Here is a 24,612-nt window from a genome sequence, read left to right on the forward strand (position 1 = left end):
GCAGCTCCGCTCGCCGTACTCGTTTCCGTACGCCAGCCGTGTCCGCCTCAGCCCTCCCTAGCCGCTAACATGGCGCTCTCCGGCGACCCCCATTTCAAGAAGCTGGTGGAGTGGCACAAGGCGAACTCCTCCAAGCTCGTCCTGCGGCAGCTGTTCGAGGCCGACAAGGATCGCTTCCAGAAGTTCAGGTGAGGCTGGGCGGTCCCCGCCCGCCCTCCCCCGCGGCTGAGCGGGGCAGCAGCCACCCCTGCCCTCCCCAGCGACCGCCGCGGCCCGCCGGGCCCTCGGGCTGCCGGCACGGCGGGCGCTTCCGCCTGCGGGGCCCGGGGCTGCGCGGGGCGGGAGCGCTCCCTCCTTCCCTCCGCCCGCAGGTGGGAGAGCCGGGGCCTCGCCGCGGGCGGGCGGGACGCGCCCTCCCGCCTAAGCCCTGGCGGGGGCTGCGCTTTGGGCGGGGGGGCCGGGGGAGCGCTGGCCGGGGCCGGTGGCGGGCCGGGCACATGCGCCCGGGGCCTGCAGCGCGGCGTGGGCAGGCGGGCGGGCGGGAGCGCCGCCGCGCTGCGGGGGCAGGTGCCGGGCGGGGGGGGCGCTCCTCGGCACCCCCCGAGGAGGGCGGCCGGGCGTGCTTGTCCTTGACTCATCCTTGCAGCAGGGTACGTGCCGGGAAGCACAGCGCCGGGCTGCGGCTCGCACAGCGGCATTCTGGGTCCTTCGTTTCTCAGTCTCTCGCACCCGTGTGCTTAGTCATGATAAGCTCCGCGATAAAAGCACGAGGAGCTCTCCGGCCGTGTGCCCGCCGGTAGTACGGTGGTGCTGACCCCTGCCCCGAGCGGGGAACGGGGGGATGTTTAGCAGGGTTAGCCCTAGCCTCGTGTTACCCACGTTACAGAAAATGCGTTGCAGCATGTTTTTGCTAGAGGAGGAAGTAAGACGTGGAAGCGCTATGATAACGTCCAGCGGTTTCATCCTGCAAAGTGGGACTAGTGTTTTCTGTGCACTAGAGACTGCTGAGAAGTCATGTGTGTGGTTACATTGTTGGACTACACCAGCAATCTGTAAAGTCTAATACTATGTAGACACATCCCTGACTTCAGTTTTAAAGCGAGTCTGGGTAACAGAGATACAGTGAGCTTCTGTTCTCGAGTGTGGAGATAAGACTTGTTGCATGTATCAAAGCTTTTCATTAGTGTTCTAGGTAAACTGACTTTCCTTTTGAGCTTATTAGATACTTCTTAAACAGTAATTAAACATCACATGTGAAGTCCTGCATAGTGGTATACAAGAGTTAAAATGTCATTTGCATTGATGGAAGAGGTGTGTTAAATTTTTGGAGTGTTGACTTCATCTGGCTCTTCTAACAGGACTTATACTGTTGAAGAACTCCATTAGTATTATCTTATGCAAATCTACTAGTTCTCTAATAGAGCTAGTTCTGGTTGCAAGTTTTCCTTATCTCCAGTATATCTGAAGACACTGGATTTGGTAACATCCTTGGAACAAAGGAAAGCTGAAGCAAGCTAGCTAAATAAATCAAAAGGTATAATCAAGAGGTTTCTTCTAAGGTTCCTTCCTGAATGGCTTAAGCAAGTACCCTTACAGGGGAGAGTACTGCATCTTTCTCATTGCCTGTCACTTTAGTATTTTCAAGCTACTTTAACTATAAAATATACTCTCTGTCTCAAATAGTCTGTATTTAGTTGTGGCTGTGAATGTGTAATAGACTTTTTTGAGTGTTACACTGTCACTGTGTACAGTTAACCACCGAGAAGGTATTTGACAACTGCTGTTGCAGGCACACATACACATCTCTAGCATGTCTTCTCCATGCTAGAAGTAGTCAGTGTGTCTCCTAGAATGTGTTTATCAGATTTTTTGTGAAATGTTCTTTACCAAGGTTATCTGTTTCAGAGGGCTGCCCAACTTAATGTCCTTCTGTGCTGCCCATAAGGATAGGTTGAAGTGTTTTAAGTTCACTTAATCTATCCTTAATACTTTGTCTTCATGATTTCAGTTTTGTGTTCTGATAAACCAGTACATTCTAGACTACCAGGAGAACTTTCACGTAGCAAAATACAATTACAGAACTGACAGCCTGGGTTAGTTTGACAGATCTGCTTGTATACTTCTCACTGATTACCACTTCGAGCCAGATCAGCAGGATGATGGAGGTTAACATCTATTTGAAAGCCTAAGCAATCTGGCAGTTTGGCCACAAGGTCCTCCCTGTAGTTTGCACCTCTCTCCTTATGTGAAATTAATCTTTATGAATACATTTCAGTTAGTTCTACTGGGTATTATCATAAAATCATTGACTGTCTCTCTTCCTTTAGAAGGAAAGGAGAAACTTATGCCCATGTATAAGTGCTTCCTGATACTGGTTCTGGAGAAATTTCAGATTGGTGTGGAGAGTTTGTAATCTGAATGGTTTATCTCTGAGTGCAGATACCTATTTAATGATGTTGTAAGAATCTTACACTCACTGATTGTGTCCTACAGAATATAGATAGAAGATCACTTCTTCCTTCTGTCTTTTTTTTCTTCTGCAGAATTTGTATATTCTGTTTACCTGATTTGGAATGTAGTCAAACCTGTAGGGAACACCTTTGGCTTTCTTTGCCACCCAGATGTAAGGTCTGGGTTGTTCACTAGAAAAACTCTTTAATAGTTTTGAAGGGGTCAGAACTGATATGATACAGCCGTCGTAAAACTCAGCAGATAATAGATACCTGGATGCTGATTAAGGTACTCTTCATGCAAATAGCTAGTGCAAGATATGAAGCACTAGCATTACATTCCTAAGTTGGCTTGTCCATTGTGAAGGATCAGAAAGAGCATCCAATCTAAATGGAAAACATACCACCAGGGAATCTGTGTGTATTAATACATTTAGATGTTGCATACAGCTGCTTCAGTATGTGTTTAGATAGAAGATAAAATAATTCTGATATGCTGGAGGTGACCTTCTGATTAAGGCCTGCATCACTTAAATGTGGATGTGGCTTACGTGACAGGGCTCTTGCTCCACCTGAGTAGCGCTACCATTAGCTGCTGCATTGCAGAATGGATAGTGTAGCAGAATGCAACTGAGCTGCAGTGTTTTGGACTTCTGTTTAAATAAAGAGTAGATCCCTTCATGTAAGGGTTTAAGATGAGATTACACTGCATGCTGTGTTCCACCTTGAGTGTGGGAGGTTAGATCTGGTAGGCACTGCTTGGGTTTTTGCATGAAACATCTTGGAATGCCATCTTTCTGGAGTTTCTTCAAACGAGTAGTGACTTGAATCCAGCCAGAATTTCATGTGATGCTTTGTCTTTTAGGTCTAGTGAGATTGATTTTTATTCCTATAAGTAAAATAACAATTAACTGTAGAATTAAGGCATATGTCAGGTAAACAAAAGATTGTAAGGATTTCCTGTTCATGCAGTAGAACACTGGGAAGACTATCATTCTATATGAAACTGTAGATGAGAATTAAGAGTTCTACTTCTCTAAACTGAAGAAGTGTTAGTATACTAATGGCCTTGTATCATTACTAAAATGTGTTCAAGTCTCAGACCTGTCTGTAAATACACTGTATGAAATCTCAGAAAGTCTTAAAGGATTTGTTCTTATTTTTCTTCTGTACTGTATCAATAAATAGCAAATTTGGCAGGTGAGAGGTAATAGCCATTTCCTTAAGTAGCTGTTTTCCAGATATCCTTGTGCTGGATGGTCAGGGTTTGAGGATTACTGTTTGCAGCCCACTGAAGAGTATTGATACTGTTTTTCCTTACTTGCCTTGTTCTCACCTATAAAAGAAACACTCTTCCAATATTGTGCTTGAAGACACCTTCCTTTCCTTATTTAGTGTCTCTTGTATTTTAAGACCAGAAAAAGGACATGTTACTGTGTTTTTCCTCAAGTTAATGAAACCACCTAAATGTCTAGGCCTTACTGATTATTACTGTTATTGCAAGTTCAGCTCTGTTCTTCCTTTGCAGAATCTTGCCTGTTCTGTTGTGTTGTATCTGTTTGGAATAGCAATTATACCATGGTTTGTCCCTGTGAAGTCTATGGCATATGTGATCACTGAAATAACAGTGCATATTTCTGTGCTCGAGTATTGGGAAAGAAAAAGCAGGGGAGATATAGAACAATGTGGAAATGCTGAGAATTTAGATGCATGCAATTTCCTGTGGCTTACATGTCTGGAGCAAAAGTGAGAATAAGACATAAAAGGCCTTCTGTGCTCTTATAGAAGGCCTACTGACTTAGAGAACTTCGATTCTTCAGTTTAGAGTAAATGTGTATATTTTGGCTGTAAATTAGTGCAAAGAAGTGGGTAGAAAACTGCTGTGAAGGGCTAGGGGGACTGTTGAACTTCTCACATAAATACAAACAGCCTCACTCGATTTCTATTGGACTACCATTTCTGTGTTTCATCTGAAGTGTAAACGTAAAGGTGCTTGTATTTTCAAGTGTTAGGTTATAGCTTTCAGAGGAGGATTAGTTAAATAATTTTGAGACTTCCACTGATTCACCGAGGACAGTGAGAGTATGGTAAGCTTTTTACCTATGATATATTAGGAAAAAGCTAATTATTGTTAGAGAATGGCTCAGTGAAGACAATGTGATTGTCCAAATTTGCATTAAATACACTTCATTGTATTTGGACTCTTACAAGCAGAAAGTGGACACTATAATTTAGCTTGTTGAAAACCATGGTCTTCAATTCAAACAACACACTAGTAAGTTACTTCATGAAACTTGTTAGGATTCCAATTATTTTGTGACCTATAGAGGAGTTACCACTATCTTGCTTAAACCAGTCAGACTTCAGGAATGTGGAATTAAACAACCTGTTTGTTTTGACAGCTTGACTGTGAATACTGATCATGGAGATATCTTACTGGATTATTCGAAGAACCTTGTTACAGAAGAAGTGATGAAAATGCTGATGGAACTGGTAACTTTTAAAAATGTTAAATTAATAAACCAAATAGGTTTTTTTAAAAGTTAACTTTTACTTGTAACTGATTGTTCTGGCATTGTTTATATATATTTAGCTGTGAACTTGAAATCATCAAAGTTAAAAGGCATCTGTTCATATATTTTGGCACTGCTCAAAGTCTTGCATTGTCCTTTCGCTCCAAGGTACAAGGCCATTTTTCTATGTGCAGATCTGTTCCTTGTGCTCACTGAAAATATTTTTGTCTGTGTAACAGACCAGCTGGCCTATGGCACTGTTGTGGAGATCTACAGTAAAATGAGAGATTCATATCAAGCTGTAAGAGGAAGTCGTGTCTGCTATACCTTCAATTGAAACAATACTTCATATGTCATCTTAGTGTTGAGTTTCATTTGCAGTTGGATGTATTTTAAGAAGAGTTTGTGTCATGAACTTCAATTTGTCATGGTGTCTGTTTTTACAAGTCTTCCTTAACTATTGGTTCAGCCAAAGGCTTAGACCAGATAGGACACAGATTTTTAAAAAGGGAAGAACTAGCAGAAATAGCCATAACAAAATCACTTCTGCTACTCTTCAGTTAAAAAAAAAAAAAAAATTGTAAGCTGATACAAAGAATTATTAATGAATCCTGTAGCCTATGACAAGATGAAACTGAGTAAGATGGATTCATTGCATCTTGGTTGTTCAGCACATGTTACTGTGTAACCTCATAAGGAAGTAAACAGTCTGCATAAAAATATTTTCTTTAAGAGAATAGACTTTTAAGTTAGAATCTAGTGGGTCTTTAATAATTTTTGCTTCACTGTCTTATGTGGTAGATGTTTATACTCTTTAGTGTAGCTGGACCTTTGTAGTCCATATTGATGTCCTACTATTTTTAAGAGAAATCTATTTTTACATTTCTCAGGCAAAGTCAAGGGGTGTGGAAAGTGCTAGAGAGCGCATGTTCAGTGGAGAGAAGATCAACTTCACTGAGGTAAGGCTATTTCTGTCCATGTTTTTTCCCCTCAGTTGTGCATATATATTTATATTATGGATGTTCATGCATCTGTGTAAGAGAAGTCTTGAAAAACCTTACTCTAATTGCTACTCTGAAATGCTGAGTGGTTATAATGGTTACTGCACTACTTGAATGAGAAATTTTATAGCCCTGACAAAGTGAATAAAGCTATTCAATCCTCCAACACACATCTTAAATTTTAGGAATTTTGGTGGTGTATCTTTCTTGTCTTGTCTTCTGTCTTTTGTAGAGAGGAAGATGAGTTAGATCTTGCAAAGGGCATGGAGCAGAGTATTGCATCCAGGTGTCCCTTACATGCTTTTGCCTTCTGTCAGTGTTCATAAAGCTTAGTAAACTGCCTACAAAGTTTTAGGGAGTATAGTGTAAGACTTTCTGCTTTGGGTTGTTCATAATACTTACCTTTGGGTATGTGTGACAGTAGATAGTATAAAGAATCTTGGGAAATTAGCCACCTATTTCAGTGAGATGAGTATCTTCATCTTTTTGTTGATATGAAGGCTGTATTAGGGTTAAATCTTCACTAAAACACACAGAAAACCAACTGTGTCTTTTTTTTGAAACTAAAAATAGGGTGAAAACTAGAAACTCAACAGTATAGTGTGACTTATTAGTCTGCCTTAAGGGCTATTTAGTATGCTTGAGGTAAATTCACAGAAATCAGTATTTCCTTTGACTTGGTTATTGACTGACTTAGGTGTTGCACAAGCTGTTTGCTTAAAAAAACCTCCGTAGTTGGACATTGTATTGTTTGTGAATGCTACATGTTTGTAAAAATGCACAGACAGAAGCAGATAAAGCTTCACGGGAGAAATCATTCCTCTTTCTTCTGTATTAATGCCTTAAATTCACACATGTAATTCTAGCTAGTGAAAAGAAGTGGGAAGATAGTGGTAAGTCTTAAATCTACCTTGGAGGATTGTTTTCTCAGATACTGCCTCTCACTAGGCTCATGTAGCAGAAATTATTACAGGGTTAGCCCATCTCTGACCATATATTATGGAATTACTCCTCATTGTCTACACGAGAGCAAATCTAGCAGCTGAAGTGTTCTCAGAAGGATGCAATTTTCACAGGAAGCACTTAAACACAGTATTAAACTGGTGTGTTTGGCTTCTGCTACCTCTGTATTTTGCTACTGTCTTGATATGGCAACTTTATGTAGAAATTACCTGCGTGATGAGTCTAGAAACAGTTTTATCATTATCAGGCTGTTTCTCACTTAGTCAGAAGTTGACTTGGAATTAGATTTGGTTTGTTTGATTTATTTTTTTGTTTGTATAGAATATCTAATCAAGTTTGTTTGGCTCTGGAATATGAGCATGTGGACAATGTGAAATTGCATGAGACCTTAAAAACAGGATGCTGTCAAATGGCATGACTGACTAAACCTAAAAGCAATAAGACAGAAGGGAGCTGCTCAATGGCAAGAACTGACTTGTCCACTACTCTTGTTCTGATTTAGAACATTTTTTAGCTATTTGTCTTAAGTATCAAAGACTTGTCTGTATTAGGTGCTGCAGGCATTGCCTACATGGTGTGTGCTTACGTGGAAATTCTTTGTAGTGCTCCCAACTGCGGTATTGCCAGGTGTTTGTCCCAGATGAATTAAAACTTGCAGCTTGATATGGCACAGAGACAGTGCATTAGAAGGTAACTCATATCTGATCACTCATTATGGGAACAGTGTTCATAGCCCACCCAATATCTAGAAAATACTTCTGTTTAACAGCAGACATCAGATCAAATATGATTACTCCTGATCAAGACAGAGCTTCTTTCAAGCCTGATAGTGAGCAGTATTTACCAAATAATACCATTCCATGACTGAGTGTTGCAAAAAAATTGCTTGTTCACCCCAAATTTAAGTGGGTACACTTCGATAATTAGTAACTGAAAGAGCTTTTTCGTATTCCAAGTCAGTAACCACAAACTCAGTGATTTTTGAATTAGCATTTGGTATTTAAATCATAACTTGGCAGTTCATATTGTCTGTGTTGTCTTTGTCTCACAATGCCTCTCATTGTAGCAAGGAACAATGAGGTAGAGCAGACTAATTTTTTAATTTGTTCATTAGTATTGACTAACTCCTTCATTCTAGATTAAAGCTGTTTAGCTCCTGAACAGGTGAATCACAGGCCAGACTTCAGTGCTTTGATTTGTGTATAACTGTGGTGAATAAATATATGGTGCATGCTTACAGATTTTTTTCTTGTAATCCAACTAACACCTACATACCTGGTGTGCAAGTATTCAGGTAACAGTTGTGGACAGTCGATAGAATCATGTGGCTAGTGTATATTTTTTTTTTAAATGTTTAAATATATATTTGTGTCTTCCTATATGAAATGGACTACTCAAGATAACTGAGAAAATGCCAGAGAAAGTAACTTTGGCTGCTTGTTGTCATTGATTTTTCAGTATTGTTATTAATAGGAAACAACTTCATCTTTGTATACCTGAAGCATGCCAAAATAAAGATCACTGAGAACTGCGCATTGCTGAATTCTGAACCTCAATCATTAAATGCTTTTCAAGGGATTTTGAGTTTTCTTATCAGAGTAAACAAATAAGCTATTTGTTTACTTTGCACACTATAGGCTTTTGTAAGCCCTCTGCACTGATTCTGCGAAGTGAGAGAGTCACTTAGATGACTGGTGATGACTGTGTATATACACATGCACACACAAACTACTGCTCTACTATTTCCAGTTAATCTAAATTATTTTTAAATATTGAAGATTGTACTACCTTCTTGATGAGGCACCTGAGGCCCCTGTGTATAACTGGGAAATAGCTTCATCATTTTTTTCCCTTACTGTTTCAGAACCGAGCTGTGCTTCATATTGCTCTGAGAAATCGTTCCAATGTGCCAATACTTGTAGATGGGAAGGATGTTGTTCCAGAAGTAAACAAAGTGTTGGACAAAATGAAACACTTCTGCCAGGTATAAAGTACCACCATAGCTTATTTTTCATATACTTGTTGTATACCCAACCTAGTTCTTACATGTGTGTTGTGAAGCATTGACTGTAGACTGGTTGACATGAACTGTTATGCCCTCCTTTAAGGTTTATAATAGTTCCGGCTCAAGCATGGAGTTGGAGCTGGTTTTAGTGTGATTCACTCCTCTCTGTTCCCAGTTGGGTGGTTCTTTAATGGGCTCTCTAGATCTTGCTCTTTTAGCAGTAATCTTGCATTTACTTCAGAAGCTTTGTAAATCCTTAAGTATCATTCAAATATTGCCTTATATCTTCTTGCTAATTTTTCAACTACTTGGCTTTATCAAGTAGAAACTACCTCTTAAAATTCGTGTAAAATCAGGAGAGAGGTAGAAGCTCCCAGCTCACTTGCAGTTTGATTATGCTCTACTTAACCAGTTTCTTAAAGATCCTGTGTTTTTAGGTCAGCTTCCTTTATGGTTCTATTCTGTTTGCAGCTTTAGCAGCATGAAAGTTTTGTTCCCTAGTTAAATATAGCAGTTAACCATTATCTTCGAATATCATTGATTGTTCTTTGATTCTATACACCTTTAAAATGTAGGCATCTGTCAGATGAGTTGAGGAGATGCTCTGAAGAACTTCATAGAGCACACTAACAAAGTCAGAAGTATTGTTATAAAACCAATCAGTAAAAGCTGACCAAATAGTTATAGTACTTTTCAAACATGACTGTAAGGAACTGGACCTGAGTAGCTGCTATTGTGAGTCTTATCCAGGTGGTAGTGGCCAGTATCACTGCCAACTCATACTTGTTAACCTATACAATATGAGCCTGGATTATGTCCACTTCCTAATGGATAAATGCCAAAACCACAATAACTGACACTAATTGGTCTGAATTTGGTCATTTCTTCAGATAATGTAGGAGATGAATGGCCACAGAAATTCAATAGTCTGATTTCTGCTGCAGAGTTTTTAGCTGATTAAGATTTTTTTTTGGTAGTGCAAAACAAGAGTTTTCACTTGTGCCACCCTCTATTACTAGATAGTTTCAATCATCAGAGCCTGTGAATATCACTTTCCATGCAGATGTATCTTCTCTGCAAAATAAAAATCATGTTAAGCAGTTCCTTTGGAAAGATTAACAAAGATGCTTATTCCAGCTGACTCATTTAGGCAGATGAGATTTTAAAACTATCTCAGCATCATCTACAGACTACAGGAATGGTATAATAAAAATTGATTTTTTTAGTTTGGAAAACCAAACAGCTTTAACTTAAACATCTGTAGGGAAGGAAAGCAACTATTGGCATAACCAGGTGATTGTTGTAGAAAAATTTCTTCAGAATTGGGGAATGTATGTAGAAATGTGCATGATGCCAGAAAGGTTCATTTCGTGATTGGAACAAATTTCATGCGTAGGTGGTACATGATGGACAAAATTCAATGCAGCGTTTCAGTATTACTTAATGATTCCAGTTTTATTTGTCAGGATTCTCAATAACTGTTAAAACAGCAAGAATAGAGCAGAAACCTATACTATGTGCTGATAAGGTGAAGCCCAGAAATACATCTTAATGTGAAACATACATGCAATAGAAAGGCCTTTTGAACACTTGGTTTGCCAATAAATCTCTGTGGCTTTATTCATATTTTAATGTCTTCCAGTTCAGTGAAGTTGCTTCTAATTAAAGAGGCTTAACCCCTTCAGGCTCAAGTATTTGTTGCAAATAGTTTAATGCCTGAGGTTTTTTCATTTTTAGCTTGATTTCTCTTGCCATTGCCAACATTCCGTTGTAAATATTACAGCAGTCCACACAGAAGGAGACTTTGATCTTGCAGTGTGTTTTTTAAATATGTGCATTAGTTTTCTAATATGTAATGAAGGGTTGTCTTAGACATAACCAAATGTTTAGTTAAGAAGGTAGCTTTAAGTGTAGGCTTTAAAGTCTAGAAGCTTGTAAGTAGTCTTCAGAGACTTTCTACAACAATACCTGAAAACAGCCTGTTTCCAGTGTTAGAATCAGTAACTTTAGTGTAAGTATAAAATAGTCATTACAATATATTTTTTTTGCCACAGAGAGTCCGTAGTGGTGAATGGAAAGGCTACACTGGAAAGGCAATCACTGATGTGGTCAATATTGGGATTGGTGGCTCTGACTTGGTAAGCTCCTGACTTCTACACACCTCCCACATCTTTTTGTGTGTGTATATGCTTGCAATGAATGTAAAATCTAATTGATGCTTCTATCCAGGGCCCTCTGATGGTAACTGAAGCCCTGAAACCATATTCCAAGGGAGGCCCTCGTGTTTGGTTTGTATCCAACATTGATGGTACTCACATAGCCAAAACCCTGGCTGAACTTAAACCAGACACTACGCTCTTCATAATTGCATCAAAGGTATGTCTAATGCAAGGTCTGGGGTGTAACTTTCTCTAACTGTCAAGGATTCAGACTAGAGATCTGTACACAGGAGGATCTAGATCAGGGATTTGTAGTGTGAACTGTTTCTAAGGCCTCTTGTGATTAATCCTAAACTTGCAGTACAAGCTTGTTTTGCTACTGAAATACTTAGGGATTCAGAAGTCAAGCACTGGAAATTACTTAACCTAAACAAGACAAGTGAGCAATTTCATGTTGTCTAGGATGTATTTCTCAGGCAAAACAAATAAAAGCCTTATTGACAAAAGTTTATTTTACTGTACTTCTCTGTGGATGGAATGTAGGATCCTGTGTAGTTATTTCTTTGAAATTCAAGATCTTGTTGTCTCATTCCCTTTATTTAAGGTTACTTTGGGTCCTTTATCTTAAGTACAGTGTTACTTGTTAGCAGTGTTCTGGTTTTTGCAGTAATGTTTTGCGTTAATGAATTGCATGTAGCTTGGGAATCTTCATTCTGTTTTAGGGTAGTAAAATATCTTTACCTAAATAATTTAAATGCTGAGTTCCTTGAGCACTATAAATACTAAGCTTCTTTAAGTAAAGAGGTGAAGGTAGTCTGCTGTTAGCTTATAATATGACAGTTTTTTCTGAATGCAGACTTAATAGCTGCCTTTAAGTCTTGCCTTGCTAATAACTTATTCTGTAAACATAATTGCTAGCTGCCATCTTCCTTTGAGGAATGCTTCTGTCTTTGCAGAGGCAACTGATGAAGACAAACTTCATAGTTATGTAACTTGGGTCTCTTTCATTTGTAAAGCACAGTAGAACCTTTTTGCTGTTGAAGACAATCTGCAACAAATGAATATGTGTGTAATGCTGGCCATGCTCTACACTGGTGCTCATTATTTTATCTTGGCAATACTGTGGCTGAGCAACAACTTATGGAATAATAAGGAAACTTCACAAAGTAATACTGATGGCCACTTCGAATAATTGAGTTCAAGGATCACGGTTCAAAGGCTTAGGAGACTGCCAAATTGAAAAAGTAACACTTCAATTTCTGTTTGTCAGACTGTAGTTAGATAATTGGATATATTTGGAAGAGGATGAATGGCATTTTTTCTTTTCCATAACAGGCTTGTGTTTCATAATGAATATATTTCTGGAGATGGATGAGAGTAGGTTGAATCTAGTGTTCACCCTTAAAGCTAAATTTTGATGGTTGAGTAAATCAGAATGGTTGTAGATATTTGCAAAACTGCATGACTGAACTTCTGTGCACACTTCATGAAGCAGGAAAATGTTTTCCTTTAGTCAGCAAAACAAAATTATGGCAAGAGTCTTAGCAGAAATGAGTGTTTCTACATCAAAAAGTAGGAATTGAAGAACAAGAGGGCAATCCAGCTAGGTTATTGTGTTTTGATGCTCAATTAGTTCCTTTTTATGGAATGGTAAAACTTCATATTTAGTGAAAGACTAAAGTAGAAAATCTTAGTCTCAAAGTTTTTCATAACTGTTTGGCGGAAGAAAGGTAGGAAATGGGGAATAATTACTCCAATTCCAGATATGTGATTGTTTAAAACTAGATAGGTAAATCCAACAACACTAGTCTTTACTGGATTGATAAGCTTGCCTTTTTTTTCTGAAATCTGTCAGCAACTGTCTGTTAAGAACATCTAGAATCACTCTGCTCTGATTATCTGGAACATAGGATGCTTTAGCAGCCTCAGCGTGTTCCAATTTTAAGTACAGTGTTTTACATGCTTCCTTGTTTTCTGATGTGCAGACTTTCACCACCCAAGAAACTATCACCAATGCAGAAACAGCCAAAGAGTGGTTCTTACATGCAGCTAATGATGTAAGTGCAATATGTTTAAGTTATGTAACAGAATGCAACGGCTTTTTGTTGTGCAGTTTCTCCCTGGCCATTTTGTGTGCTTTGGAGCAGAGCTGATAGCTTTCCAAACATAAGCTGTATAGCTCAGCAAATGCTGTACATAGATCATTTCAGTGCTTCATGGTTAGTGACAGGCTGTTATGTCTGATGAAAGTGATAAACCCACTGTTTTTCCATTATAAATGGTTGCCATACATTGTTCCCCCGAGTCCTGCTGGTTAAGTAATAATGTAGCGTTTGCATTAGAGCTGGCTAATAATTTGGTGGAACCACCAATATGGCAATCCAAGAATATGGTGTATATTTAGCATTACCTTCTAATTCTTGGCAAATATTTACAAACTAGAAATGAAGCTATGGCTGGAGTGATAGATATACTGACATTTCTATGGCAGATGGCTGTGCTATGAATAGAAACCTTGTATTTGGCTCATTCTCTTGTGTTTCTAACCTTTAAAAGAAAAAATGCAAACCTGCTCAGGTAATTAAGACAGTCTTTAACCTGTCCTAGTCAGTGTAGCTCTGTACTTAGTTTGAAAGCTGGGCTTTGAAATTCCTTGTTGTATTGCTGTTGCAGACAACTCATCTGGAGCTTAAGATTTATCAGTAATTCCAGTTGTCTTGATCTTTTGACTCTCTCCAGAAGGGTAGCACATGTACAACAAACTCAGTCTGCTTCCAAGTGGTGGTAGTGATGTTCCAAACATACTCTTAGGGAAACAGTGTGCTGCTCCAACTAGTGACTGCTTCCAGAGGGCTTCATGAGAATATTATCAGAGTGTTATCTTCAGACAGGCATGCTGCCAAATCCCACACTGAATATGAATAAGATGATTTCAAGTTGATAACAAAAATAACTGATAATAGTCAACAGTAGTTTGTTTAAATGTAAATGATAGCAGATCAGCTTTATGACCAGAAATCAAAATAATTAGCATTCTAGATCTAACAACCTGTTTATTTTTATTAAGCCTTCAGCTGTGGCCAAGCATTTTGTTGCCTTGTCTACCAATGGTGTAAGTATAACAACTCTATATTTTTTTTTTCTGTGTACCTTTGAGATGTTCTCACTTTAAAATCCAGTAAGGAAGCCTATCTTTTAAAACACTATTAATAGTGAATACCAATAGTTAGCCTTCCTCTTGAAAGGAAGTGTGGTTTTTTTTCTGTTGAAAATAACTGAAGCTGTTCTAGAGTAATGAACTGTATCAAGATTGGACCTTCAGTGTAGATTTGTGCTTTTTCTGCTAGAGCTTTAAATCTGAAATCAAGATCTCTTACACTTGAAACCACTGTCCTGTTATTAATGAGTGTTACCTGTAATTGCTTAAGTGTGTGTGAGTGCAGTTATGTAAACAAATACAGCTCTCCTAGACGACTCTAAGTGCTGAAGTGATGCAGGTAGTTTGTGTGGATGATCTGTAGCATATGATGAGCATCATGTACCCTGATGTGGTGTTTCATGCAAAAATATGAAGTAGAAAGGCCAATAGCGATTAGAAAAAGACTGCCATTACTGAGAGGCTGTCAGGCACTGTGGTGTGAAGTTCCTTTCTTCCATTCTGGTTCTGTTAAATATAAACTGAATGTCAGTCCAACTCCTATCTATATTGCCACTTAGATTGATCAGAAAATGAGTGTATGTCACTGATTTTTATTTGAGACTACTGAATAGTGGTAGTGATCTCTGGAAATGGAAGTATATTTTTTTTCTGATGGATGCTATGTATTTTTGAAATAAAGGATGTAATTGGGGAATTGTGTATTTAATAGGTACATAACTTGTGTGTTTTATTTGCTAGACATAAAGCTTTTTAAGAATGCTTGTTTTACTTATGATGTTCCTACCTGCCTTTTTTCATTCTAGCCTAAAGTTAAAGACTTTGGAATTGACCCAGAGAACATGTTTGAGTTTTGGGATGTAAGTAAATGTCTAACGTTGTGTAGTAGATGTAAACTGTTAGAATAATCTAACTTGATTCAGAAAATGCTAACTCCATGTCAAGAAACTGCCAAAACACCTAATTTATAGTAGTTGTATTCTTTGTGCTGAAACATCTGAAAAATTGTAACTAAAAGCAAATTGAGAACATGTCAGGCAAGCAAAACAGTCTTGTATCTCAGCCATTCCATTAAAAACCTGCAGTTGAACGTCTGAAGAGGAGCTGTCTATATTCTTAGCTGTCTAATCAGCTGTTGGGTAACAGGAGATACAAGTCTTAGTTTATTCCTCTGTGTAAGTAGTTATAATAAGCTGTGACATTTGACTGTTGGGGTCTACTGTATATAATCTAGGCCTCTAAAGGTCAAACATCAGAAACAGGAGCCTAATTCAGTATTTTGTAGCAGATGCATATTTTAAGCATACTGCCCTTAGTCTGGGCCCTTGTACTTAACCAGAAACAGGTTGGTTTGTCTCATTGACAATATGCCTGACAAACTAGATTTTAAAGCTACTGTTTAGAAATTACCTAGAGCATTATCTTTCCATAGATAGTGTCATAATCTTGCTGAAGCAGGCTTTACTTCTAGAGGTTAGGAGTATTAGGAAAGCAGTTAATACCAGCTGCAAATTTATTACTTGGAAGTGAACTGGAATCATCAAAGGATCTGCTTCAACAGTTGTTACATAAATTGGACAAGTAGGATGACTTCAAAGTCTTAAAAAATGCGTACTTAAGGATTTGTTAGGGGGCTGCTGTAAAGTACAGGTTCCCTTGACCATGCATATAATGTGTAGTGAATTATCACCAGAAAGAATATAGGTTTTGCTGAAAATAGTCTAAACATGTGCTGTTATTTCATAATGGCTTGAATAAGTTTGACTTAAAAGCCTTGCATGTCTCCTGTCTAAATCAGTCTCTTGTTTTCAGTGGGTTGGTGGCCGCTACTCTCTGTGGTCTGCCATTGGTCTCTCCATTGCCCTGCATATTGGTAGGTATTGCTATAATTGAACAATGCCAAGAATTAATCTGTTTGTTTCAAAAATATAACTACAGAATGCATTAACAGTAGTGGATTGTGGATCAGATTTGGGGCAAATATTTTACCCAACCTACTCTGAGTATTTGGATGTTTGTGCTAAAAAAACCAATCTGTAATGCAGTGGAAATATTGAGATTTTAGTAGTGTAAATGCAGTTTTGGAGATTACCCATACTTTATGTACAAATAGTCAAATTGCATCTCTAGTCACTTGTATAGCCAAAAGTGCCTGACTTATGTAAAGCCACATCAGTGTTGAAAATTAAACCTTGCAACTGACATGCCTTAACTATTTAAGAGTAGGGTATTTAGTTTGTCAGATACATACACTAAACATCAAAATCCTATGTCTCCAGTTCTGCATATGAGCTCTGTTTAGCATTGTTAAGCATTTTCTTTTCCCATTACTTCCTTTTGTCCCCAGTACTTGTTCTTCTAGTCTGTTGGGCCTGATGACGCAGAAATGCTGTTTCTGTCTGCAGTTGATTGTGGACAAACCCTTTAAGTTGATCCCCACTTACCTGTTGTATTATTATAGGATAGCGTTGACATTGCTGAGGCAGATCTCAAGCGCAGGTGGAGAGTACACAGTGAATGTCAGAGCTCTAAGAGCTGTTGTTTCTAGGTGAGCACACTGTTCAGCAGCCTTGCATTTGTTACCTCATCACTTCTTTCAGATATTTAAAGTCTGAACCCATAATGTCATTTACTTTTCTAAAGAAAAGCTGGAATTCCCTTAGACTGAGGTTAGAAAAACATTGGTTTTGGTGTTTTGGGGATGATATGAATAGGAGTTGTCATGTGTAGGAAAACCTGTGTGATCAGCAAAATAAGCTTCAGTCAGGCACTTACTGTTTTGTCTGCAATAAACTGCTCATCTCTGCTGTCAGACAGATTTGGTGCTGACTGCTGACATGCCAGTCTATCTGCACTTCTTGCTCTTACACCCTTCATCTCCTAAAGCTGGCTTCTGACCACAGGTAGAGCTGCTGCTTTGATTGTCAAACACTTCACCATCTACATTTTTCCATATAAGAATCAGGATTTCTGGCTTTGCAGGGAAGGATGGTGTTAGTTAAACTACTCATTAGTGAAAATGAATGGTGATTTAAATATCCTAATTATAGATCAAAGGAAAATTAGGTGAATGGTTAAGAGAACAGGCAAGTAGGGGGAACTTTTCTCTTTAAGACCTTATTACAGTTGTTTCTCTTCAGACCAACACAGAAATCCCTGTTGTACTAGCCTTGTCCTGTTTTTTTGGGCATGTCTCTCACTGGCAAAGTGACTAAGTGTTCAAACTTGCTGAAAACTATGTAGCTATTAATACAGAGCTTCATTTTAATGCCTCTGTTTTGCTTCTAGCTGCTCATTCTGCCTGAATGGGGTTTTTAGGCAAAGGTTTTTGAAGTATGTTCCATGAAGCTGGACTTGCTCTGAAGTCCAGGCTTTAATCATAACTAAATATATCTGGCTTATGAGATGCAAATTTCAGAAGTCAAAGTGTAACTTTAAACTCAATTAGTAGTTGGGAACCTTGCTGCATACTATCTCAACTGTTTTATGATTGTCTACAAGAAAAATCAAGTTTGACTTGTAATAGTAAATACAAACTGACTTTTTCCCTTGTTAGGTTTTGACAACTTTGAGAGCCTGCTCTCAGGAGCCCACTGGATGGTAAGTGTGGGATGCCAATTCCAGATTTGCTCCTCTTAACAAGTTGTTAGTAAAATAACTTAAGGCAGGTTGGTTTTTGAAGTTCAGCTCCTCATGTCCTTTCAGTGCTTCTAAAATGACTGTGCATGGGGGAAGGTATCCCTGGATCAAAACGGCAACAAAAACAGTTTAAGAGTTGGGAGGGATGATGATTGCTTTATCAAAAGTGTAATTCTTTTCTGTTGTGTCACATAGGATAATCACTTTCACACTGCCCCACTGGAGAAGAACATGCCTGTTCTGCTGGCCATGCTAGGGATCTGGTACATAAACTGCTATGGATGTGAAACCCATGCCCTTCTGCCCTATGACCAATACATGCACCGCTTTGCTGCCTACTTCCAGCAGGTAAGGCTCAGAAAAGGTTTCGGGAGACAAATATGTAGATATGCATGTTTCTAGGTTAAAATTGCAATCACTTAAATTTATGTGATCAAGGGCCTAAAGAGTGGTGCCAAGATTGATACCAGCTTAACTGCTCAGTTAATTTAGAGATTTTTTCCTCAGGCCTCCATTATCTTGGTGTCCATAAATAAAGCAGCTATATTCCAGGTACTTAGAAAACTTCCATAAACAAGCAGCACTCCTTATAGTTGAAGTGTGTATGGAAACTTGTATTGATACCATGTGGTTCTGCAGGAAAGGTGATACTGCCCTTCCCTTCTTTTAGGGTGATATGGAATCTAACGGCAAATACATTACCAAGAAAGGTGCTCGTGTGGACTACAGTACTGGCCCTATTGTGTGGGGAGAGCCTGGCACCAATGGGCAGCATGCTTTTTACCAGCTTATTCATCAAGGTAAACTGAAACTATTCTTTGTTTTGGAATTAAATTCTGAATGGCCACAAAGCTGGAAGAGTCTGCAGAACTGACACTGGTTTAGAGGTTGGGCTCTTATCTAACCTAGCATCACATTGCTATGGTGCTCTTAATTAGTGGCTTTAGAAGGCTACAAGATGCAGGTTTTAACCCTACAATAAGGAGTGTCACCTAAAGCAGAAACTAAAAAGCTTTTTTTATTAACAGCTGTAGTAAGTGACAATACAGCTCAGTAAAGTGGCTGAGTCTTCCAGTAACTCTGAAAATGGGGTGAGAACTCAAGATGTTTCTAAGATTTTCCTGTTGCAGGGTTATTAATGTGACTTTTCTTATAGGAACTCGCATGATTCCCTGTGACTTTCTGATCCCAGTCCAGACCCAGCATCCAGTCAGAAATGGCTTGCATCACAAGGTAAGAAGTTATTTGTCAGGGCACCCGTATTTTCTTGTGGCTGAAGGCATTGAAGTTTATTCAGTATTGCAATGTGTGGGATTTCTAAATGTTCCTCTGAAACTATACATATGGGCTCTGAACATTCACAGTAGGTTTGAAAATACCTATAATTGCATATTATATGTAATGGATGTAGTGCAGTGGTATCTTTGTTCTTGAAGTTGCAGCCACAGTTTGAGGCAGATGGATGGTGTGGCCTTCTGGCCTACTGAGGCTGGTAAGAGTTGAGCAATTAAGTATTTGGAGAGAGAAACTCCTTGTTGGAATTGTAGGGAGTGTAATTCTTGCAGACTAGGAAGAAGCAAATTCTCGAGCTGATGAAAACTTCCTTAGATATGTTTTTGTGAGTCTTAAACTTTGGGACAGAATTTACTGAGTATACTAGCATGGTGAGGGTGATAGTCTTCTACACATAGATATTTTTTAACCAGTCCAATTTTTAGTATAATGTATCATCTGACTAAGGATTTTCAGTGAACTGTGTCTAAATTTTTTCACATTCCAGATGTGGAAGCATGTCCAGGTTTACTACTTACTTCATACTTCAGAAAAAGCATGTTTCCTCACAAAATTTCAATCTTGGCATGATTGCAGATTAAGTGCTATTTAAATTGTGTAATAGTAATTTTTTGTCAAGTAACACCAAGTACAGGTGAAAGTTTTAGGACATGACTTTGCAAAAGGGGAGAAAAGGCTTCATTTGACTGTAGATACAGTTAACAGTCTATCTTCAGTATAATGGGTAGGACAAAACCACACATGCATTTGCAAGCTAATATTAGGCAAGGAATAAAACTAACAACTTCTACTAGATTGGTATATGGTATGCTGTGAGGGTTTTCCTTCATATAAGGTAAGTACATCTTAGTTGGCTACCTTCGACCAATCTTTGCAACCTGGCTTTCCATGTATATGGTGTGGCATGGACTGAAAGTATAGATTATACTGTGTGAGAGGTGTGTGAAATCCTGGCTCCTCTGTTCTTGCTGGGAGGCTTGCTGTCAGTTTCAGCAGGGGCAGAATTCTGCAAAACAGTCCTGGTTGTCTTTAGATACATGTACTATTAAAATAATAATCAAGTGTCTGGCACTGAGGTAAAAAGCAACAGCAGGCATTAAACAGCTAAAACTACTGCACATTTTCCTACCTTAGTGTTAAAAACAAGAGCTGTAAGTCTAGACTAGATCTTGGTCAAGATTCAAGCACTAGATACCACTATTCCAGCTAAGGAAACGGTGGCTTGAGTTGATGTGGTTTATTTCTACTGTCTAGATCCTTTTGGCCAACTTCCTTGCTCAGACTGAGGCCTTGATGAAAGGCAAGACTGCTGAGGAAGCTCGTAAGGAACTTCAAGCGGCAGGACTGAGTGGAGATGCTCTGGAGAAGCTCCTTCCCCATAAGGTAACCAGGCTTTGGCGCTTGATGGCTTGCTTCTAGTTAAGAGGCTGTGGTGGTGAGGTCATTGTGTTAGTCTGCTGCGCGATGGAGTTTGCTAATGGGGCAGTGCCCTCCAGTGGCTGTCAGGTGCTACTGTCTTCTCAGCTGTGGAGGTTGTTGTTACAGGTTCTACTTTGTCAGGTCTCGTGGGAGCAGTCTGTGAACGGTGCTCTTGCTAAAGCATGCGAATCAAAGCCTTCTGAGGCTTTTCTGAAAGATGAGCATCTCATCACTGTCCCTGGGATACTGACTTGGGTTTTGCTTCCTGTAGTCCATAGTAGTAATGGTGCTTGGAGATAACTTTTTGCCACTGTGTTTAAAATAAAACATGAAAATGCTATGGTTTTATGGTTGAAGTTGTTAGCCTTTAAAGCTTTCAGGATTTTGTTTGCTAATACAAATGGTCCAGTGTGGGCTATGCAGAAAAGATAAACCGCAAGTTTCTGATCTAAGTTTTATAACATACTAAATAACGATGTAACTCTTGTTTTGAAAGGTCTTTGAGGGAAATCGACCAACCAATTCCATCATGTTTACAAAACTCAACCCATTCACTCTGGGAGCCATCATTGGTAAGTAAATAGATCTCTCTGTGAATGCTTATTAAGACTTTCTGATGAAGCCTATTGATAAATCTCTTTCTCTGCTTATAGCCATGTATGAACACAAGATATTTGTTCAAGGAATTGTCTGGGATATTAACAGTTATGACCAGTGGGGGTAAGTCTCCTTTATCTGATTCTTGTGTACTCATTGACTGTGGTATTAATCTGTCATGACTTAGAGAAAAGACAAGAAAAAAAAAGTGTTAGAGCAAATGATTATAGGATAGTTTTAAATAGATTCTCTAGGGATAACTCACACTGTATCCTTGTTCAGCCATGCATAATGACTTGGTAGATACAACTTTAATTAAGGACCATTGTGTAGTTTGATTTAAAATTCTATGAATGCAGAAAAGCAGTAATAATGAGTAAAATAGTCAAGCAGGCTCAATACATGCTTCGAGAATTAGAAAGGGAGAATTTCCCATATAGAAGGGAAAAAAGAATTTTTACCTCTAGAAACATTTATAGGCAGTCTGAATGGCATCTGTTAAGCCAAAGACTGGCCACCTCTTAATTTTACTATACTGGAGATACAAGAACATTCTTGGCAGATGTCTTCATATGTAGCAGCCCTAGGTCTAGTGCAGGCTGCACCTGTGATCACGATTCATTGCAGTGCTCTATGTGGAGAACAGCAGCTTTGAGGAGTTCGTCACTCTTTAAAATGGAAGACTTAATCAGGAGCTAATCATATCCTCCTTAATCTGTAGTAATATTAACTGTGCAATGTACTGTGTGAAGACTTATGCAGGAGCAAGAGGGATTGGGAGATGAGTAAATTTTTTCAGGTGAAACCTGCATATGCTGTGAGGGGTTATTTTGAAGAGCAAGTTTGCTTTACAGGCCTAGAATAGCAGTTCACACTAAGCTCCCTTCTTAAAGGCTGAAGGGGATAAGTCTTTGCATATGTTTTCTTAGAGCTATGCTACCATAGCAAGTTCTTTAACTAAAATATTGTAGTAGAAACTCAAAATGGAAGACTGTCTAATAAAAGCTGATGCCTGAGTAAGTAAAAGCTGAGTAAGTACAGCTTTTACTGCAACACATCAAAATCTAGAATGGCATGTAAAACTGATTGGAATGTGGGGATGCTGTAGAACCAGCCTAGTTTCTTGCAGCTGGTGGAGTATGCTAGGTTCTTACCCTGTGTGGCTGTAACTCCTGGATAGCAGGCTGCAGCATTGGGGAAGGCTTCCAGGCCTGCAACTCAGCTGTTGTTTGTTGTCTTGGTGCTACAAATCAGTGTTTTGAGTGATGTCAGGTTCAACAGTGCACAGTAGCAAGGTGAATGCGTGCTACGTAACACCAATGAGTACTGAAGGGGAAAAGACTCAACTTCTAAAACAAAACTTTCTCTCTTTAGACATCCTCTAATTTGAGAGCTGTCTGTTCAGCTAAGCAGCTGTGAAAACTCTAGCTGTTCACGAATGGCAGTGAGATGAATAGTAACTCTGTTAGTAATTTGCGAAAGGAAAAACATTTATCAGTGTTCACTGTCAAGTCACCTTTTACTGGCACCTATTTTTAATGTCGATGGCTTAAAGTAGATACTGTAAGCTGTTAGCACTAATCTTGTTTTTCTTTCTTTTGCTTTTATAAATGCAGAGTTGAGCTTGGAAAACAACTTGCCAAGAAAATTGAGCCTGAACTGGAGTCAGATGCTCCAGTGACATCTCATGATAGCTCAACAAATGGGCTCATCAATTTCATCAAAAAACACAGAGCCTGAAACAAAGATTTGGAGGACATCGACAATCTAACCACCGAATACCCAAATCTGTTGTAGCTGTGCTTTTTTTAGCCACTGCTAACAAAAATAGCACTTTACAGATGTAGCTTCTTCACTTGTTGCAGTTAATCTTGTTGCGTCAAGTGTTACAAAGGAAAACTAGTTTTGTGAAACCCAGAGTTTGTATAGTTGCTTTCTATTTTTGTGGCTGTTTATCTGTAAAGTGCAGCTGGTATGTTCCCCAGTTCTTATCCCTCAACTTCCTTAAAGATGATCACATACTGATACTAGAAAATAAAAGGTATGATGGATAAGTAAAACTTCTTCAGTCTATCTTGAAAGTGCAGACCTAGTAACATTTGTCTTTCTGACTGTATAAGGTACTCTGAAGCCAAGTAAACTAACTTCTGTCTTCTTGGACTGGCTCTGCTGTAAGCTGGAAACTAGAATGTGTTCAGAGAATCAAAACTATAGCTGTAGGTTGTTCAGATTGCATAATTTGATGCATTTGAGCAAGGTACAGATTTTTTCAATGCTACTGTGAAAAGGAAAGTTTACTAATGTTTGGTTAAAAGATCATCTGATTTTTCCATAAGCTATGGAAGCCCTATGTGAACAGTTATCCAAGAAGGAAGAAAGTTTGTGGAGTGACAATATCTGAACTTTCCAAACAGTTTTCAAGAGTTGTGAAGCAAAAGCTTTGGATCACTTGGAGAAGGAATGTATTTTTGGTATCATCCAGAGGCAGTTTCTCTCTTCTTAAATCAGCATCACTGTTCCAACAAAAAAAAAAAAATAGGTAACAACTATTTGTAAGCAAGTTGCTTAAATCCTTTCATTCTCTACCACTGTTAACCCCTCTCTGCTAGCAGACTGGCATGCTCTGGCTGTTGTTCTGTAACACCTTTAATAAAGGTAAGATACAAGCATTGAAAGGAAAAATAAGACGTTAACTGTGATTCTCGTCCACCGCACTCTTCATGACAAATGCTACTGTGGCTACAAAGTCTGAGCTTGTAACTTAATGCACGTCTGTGCTGCACAGATTCATTGGCAGGATCAAAAGCTGGATCTCATTGATGTGGCACACTAACAACTCCATAGTGCTGGACAATTTGGCTGCATGGATTTGAGTTGTTAAACTTGATCTAAGTGTATGTTTAATGTTTAGATGCTTTGGTTTTGATTAACTTCATTAATTTCTACACATAAAACATGGTCACAAAAAGAGAAGAACCCACTAGAGGGAGGCATATTTTTCATATGAGGTTTTAAACCTTTCATCCACCTGTGTAAAAGCATGTGTTAAAGCACAGCTTCTCCCTTCTAGAGAGGTAGGTGTGTAGTCAGATCTTCTATGATTTGAATGGTGAAGGCTACTATTTTGTCTAACTGCTTTTGTTTCACTTTTTGGCTGTTCTTCTCTTAGGAATCAGACCCGACACCTTTTCTTGGAGAAGGAATGAAGCCAATGTATTCTGTAATACTGTTTTTTTTCTGTAAGTTTGGTCTTGTTTCTACAACTGATCTTTTTCTCGCAGGGGCTTTACTGATGTGAAATAACATGCCTAATTATAACACATAAGGTGTTCTTATTACCACTGCTCAAGTCTACCACAAAGGAGGACAGCAACATGGAACGATCGGGGCAGTTCTTTCTGTGTAATGAAAGAGTA

The 24,612-nt window shown here is 38.9% G+C and overlaps 1 protein-coding gene across 1 annotated transcript; it reads left to right on the plus strand.

Annotated features, from left to right (window-relative positions):
• Positions 1–23,881, plus strand: GPI (glucose-6-phosphate isomerase). The gene is made up of 18 exons (XM_074881275.1): positions 1–188; positions 4,853–4,943; positions 5,854–5,922; positions 8,792–8,911; positions 10,987–11,070; positions 11,162–11,308; positions 13,077–13,148; positions 14,159–14,203; positions 15,055–15,108; positions 16,061–16,121; positions 17,805–17,848; positions 18,083–18,235; positions 18,558–18,687; positions 19,044–19,120; positions 20,435–20,563; positions 21,096–21,171; positions 21,253–21,319; positions 22,813–23,881. The coding sequence occupies exons 1-18, from the start codon at positions 70–72 to the stop codon at positions 22,934–22,936; spliced, it is 1,662 nt and encodes a 553-aa protein (XP_074737376.1). The 5' UTR covers positions 1–69; the 3' UTR covers positions 22,937–23,881.
• The last annotated feature ends 731 nt before the right edge of the window (positions 23,882–24,612 follow it).

This window comes from Strix uralensis, chromosome 12 (assembly GCF_047716275.1).
Source record: "Strix uralensis isolate ZFMK-TIS-50842 chromosome 12, bStrUra1, whole genome shotgun sequence".
NCBI classification, from domain to species: Eukaryota; Metazoa; Chordata; class Aves; order Strigiformes; family Strigidae; genus Strix; species Strix uralensis.

Excerpts from the sequence above, each read along its gene's own strand:
- GPI (XM_074881275.1), top strand. The coding sequence starts at position 70 with ATGGCGCTCTCCGGCGACCCCCATTTCAAGAAGCTGGTGGAGTGGCAC. Across the intron at positions 11,071-11,161 it reads GGATTGGTGGCTCTGACTTG|GGCCCTCTGATGGTAACTGA; the intron begins GTAAGCTCCTGA and ends GCTTCTATCCAG. Across the intron at positions 18,236-18,557 it reads TTGCTGCCTACTTCCAGCAG|GGTGATATGGAATCTAACGG; the intron begins GTAAGGCTCAGA and ends CCCTTCTTTTAG.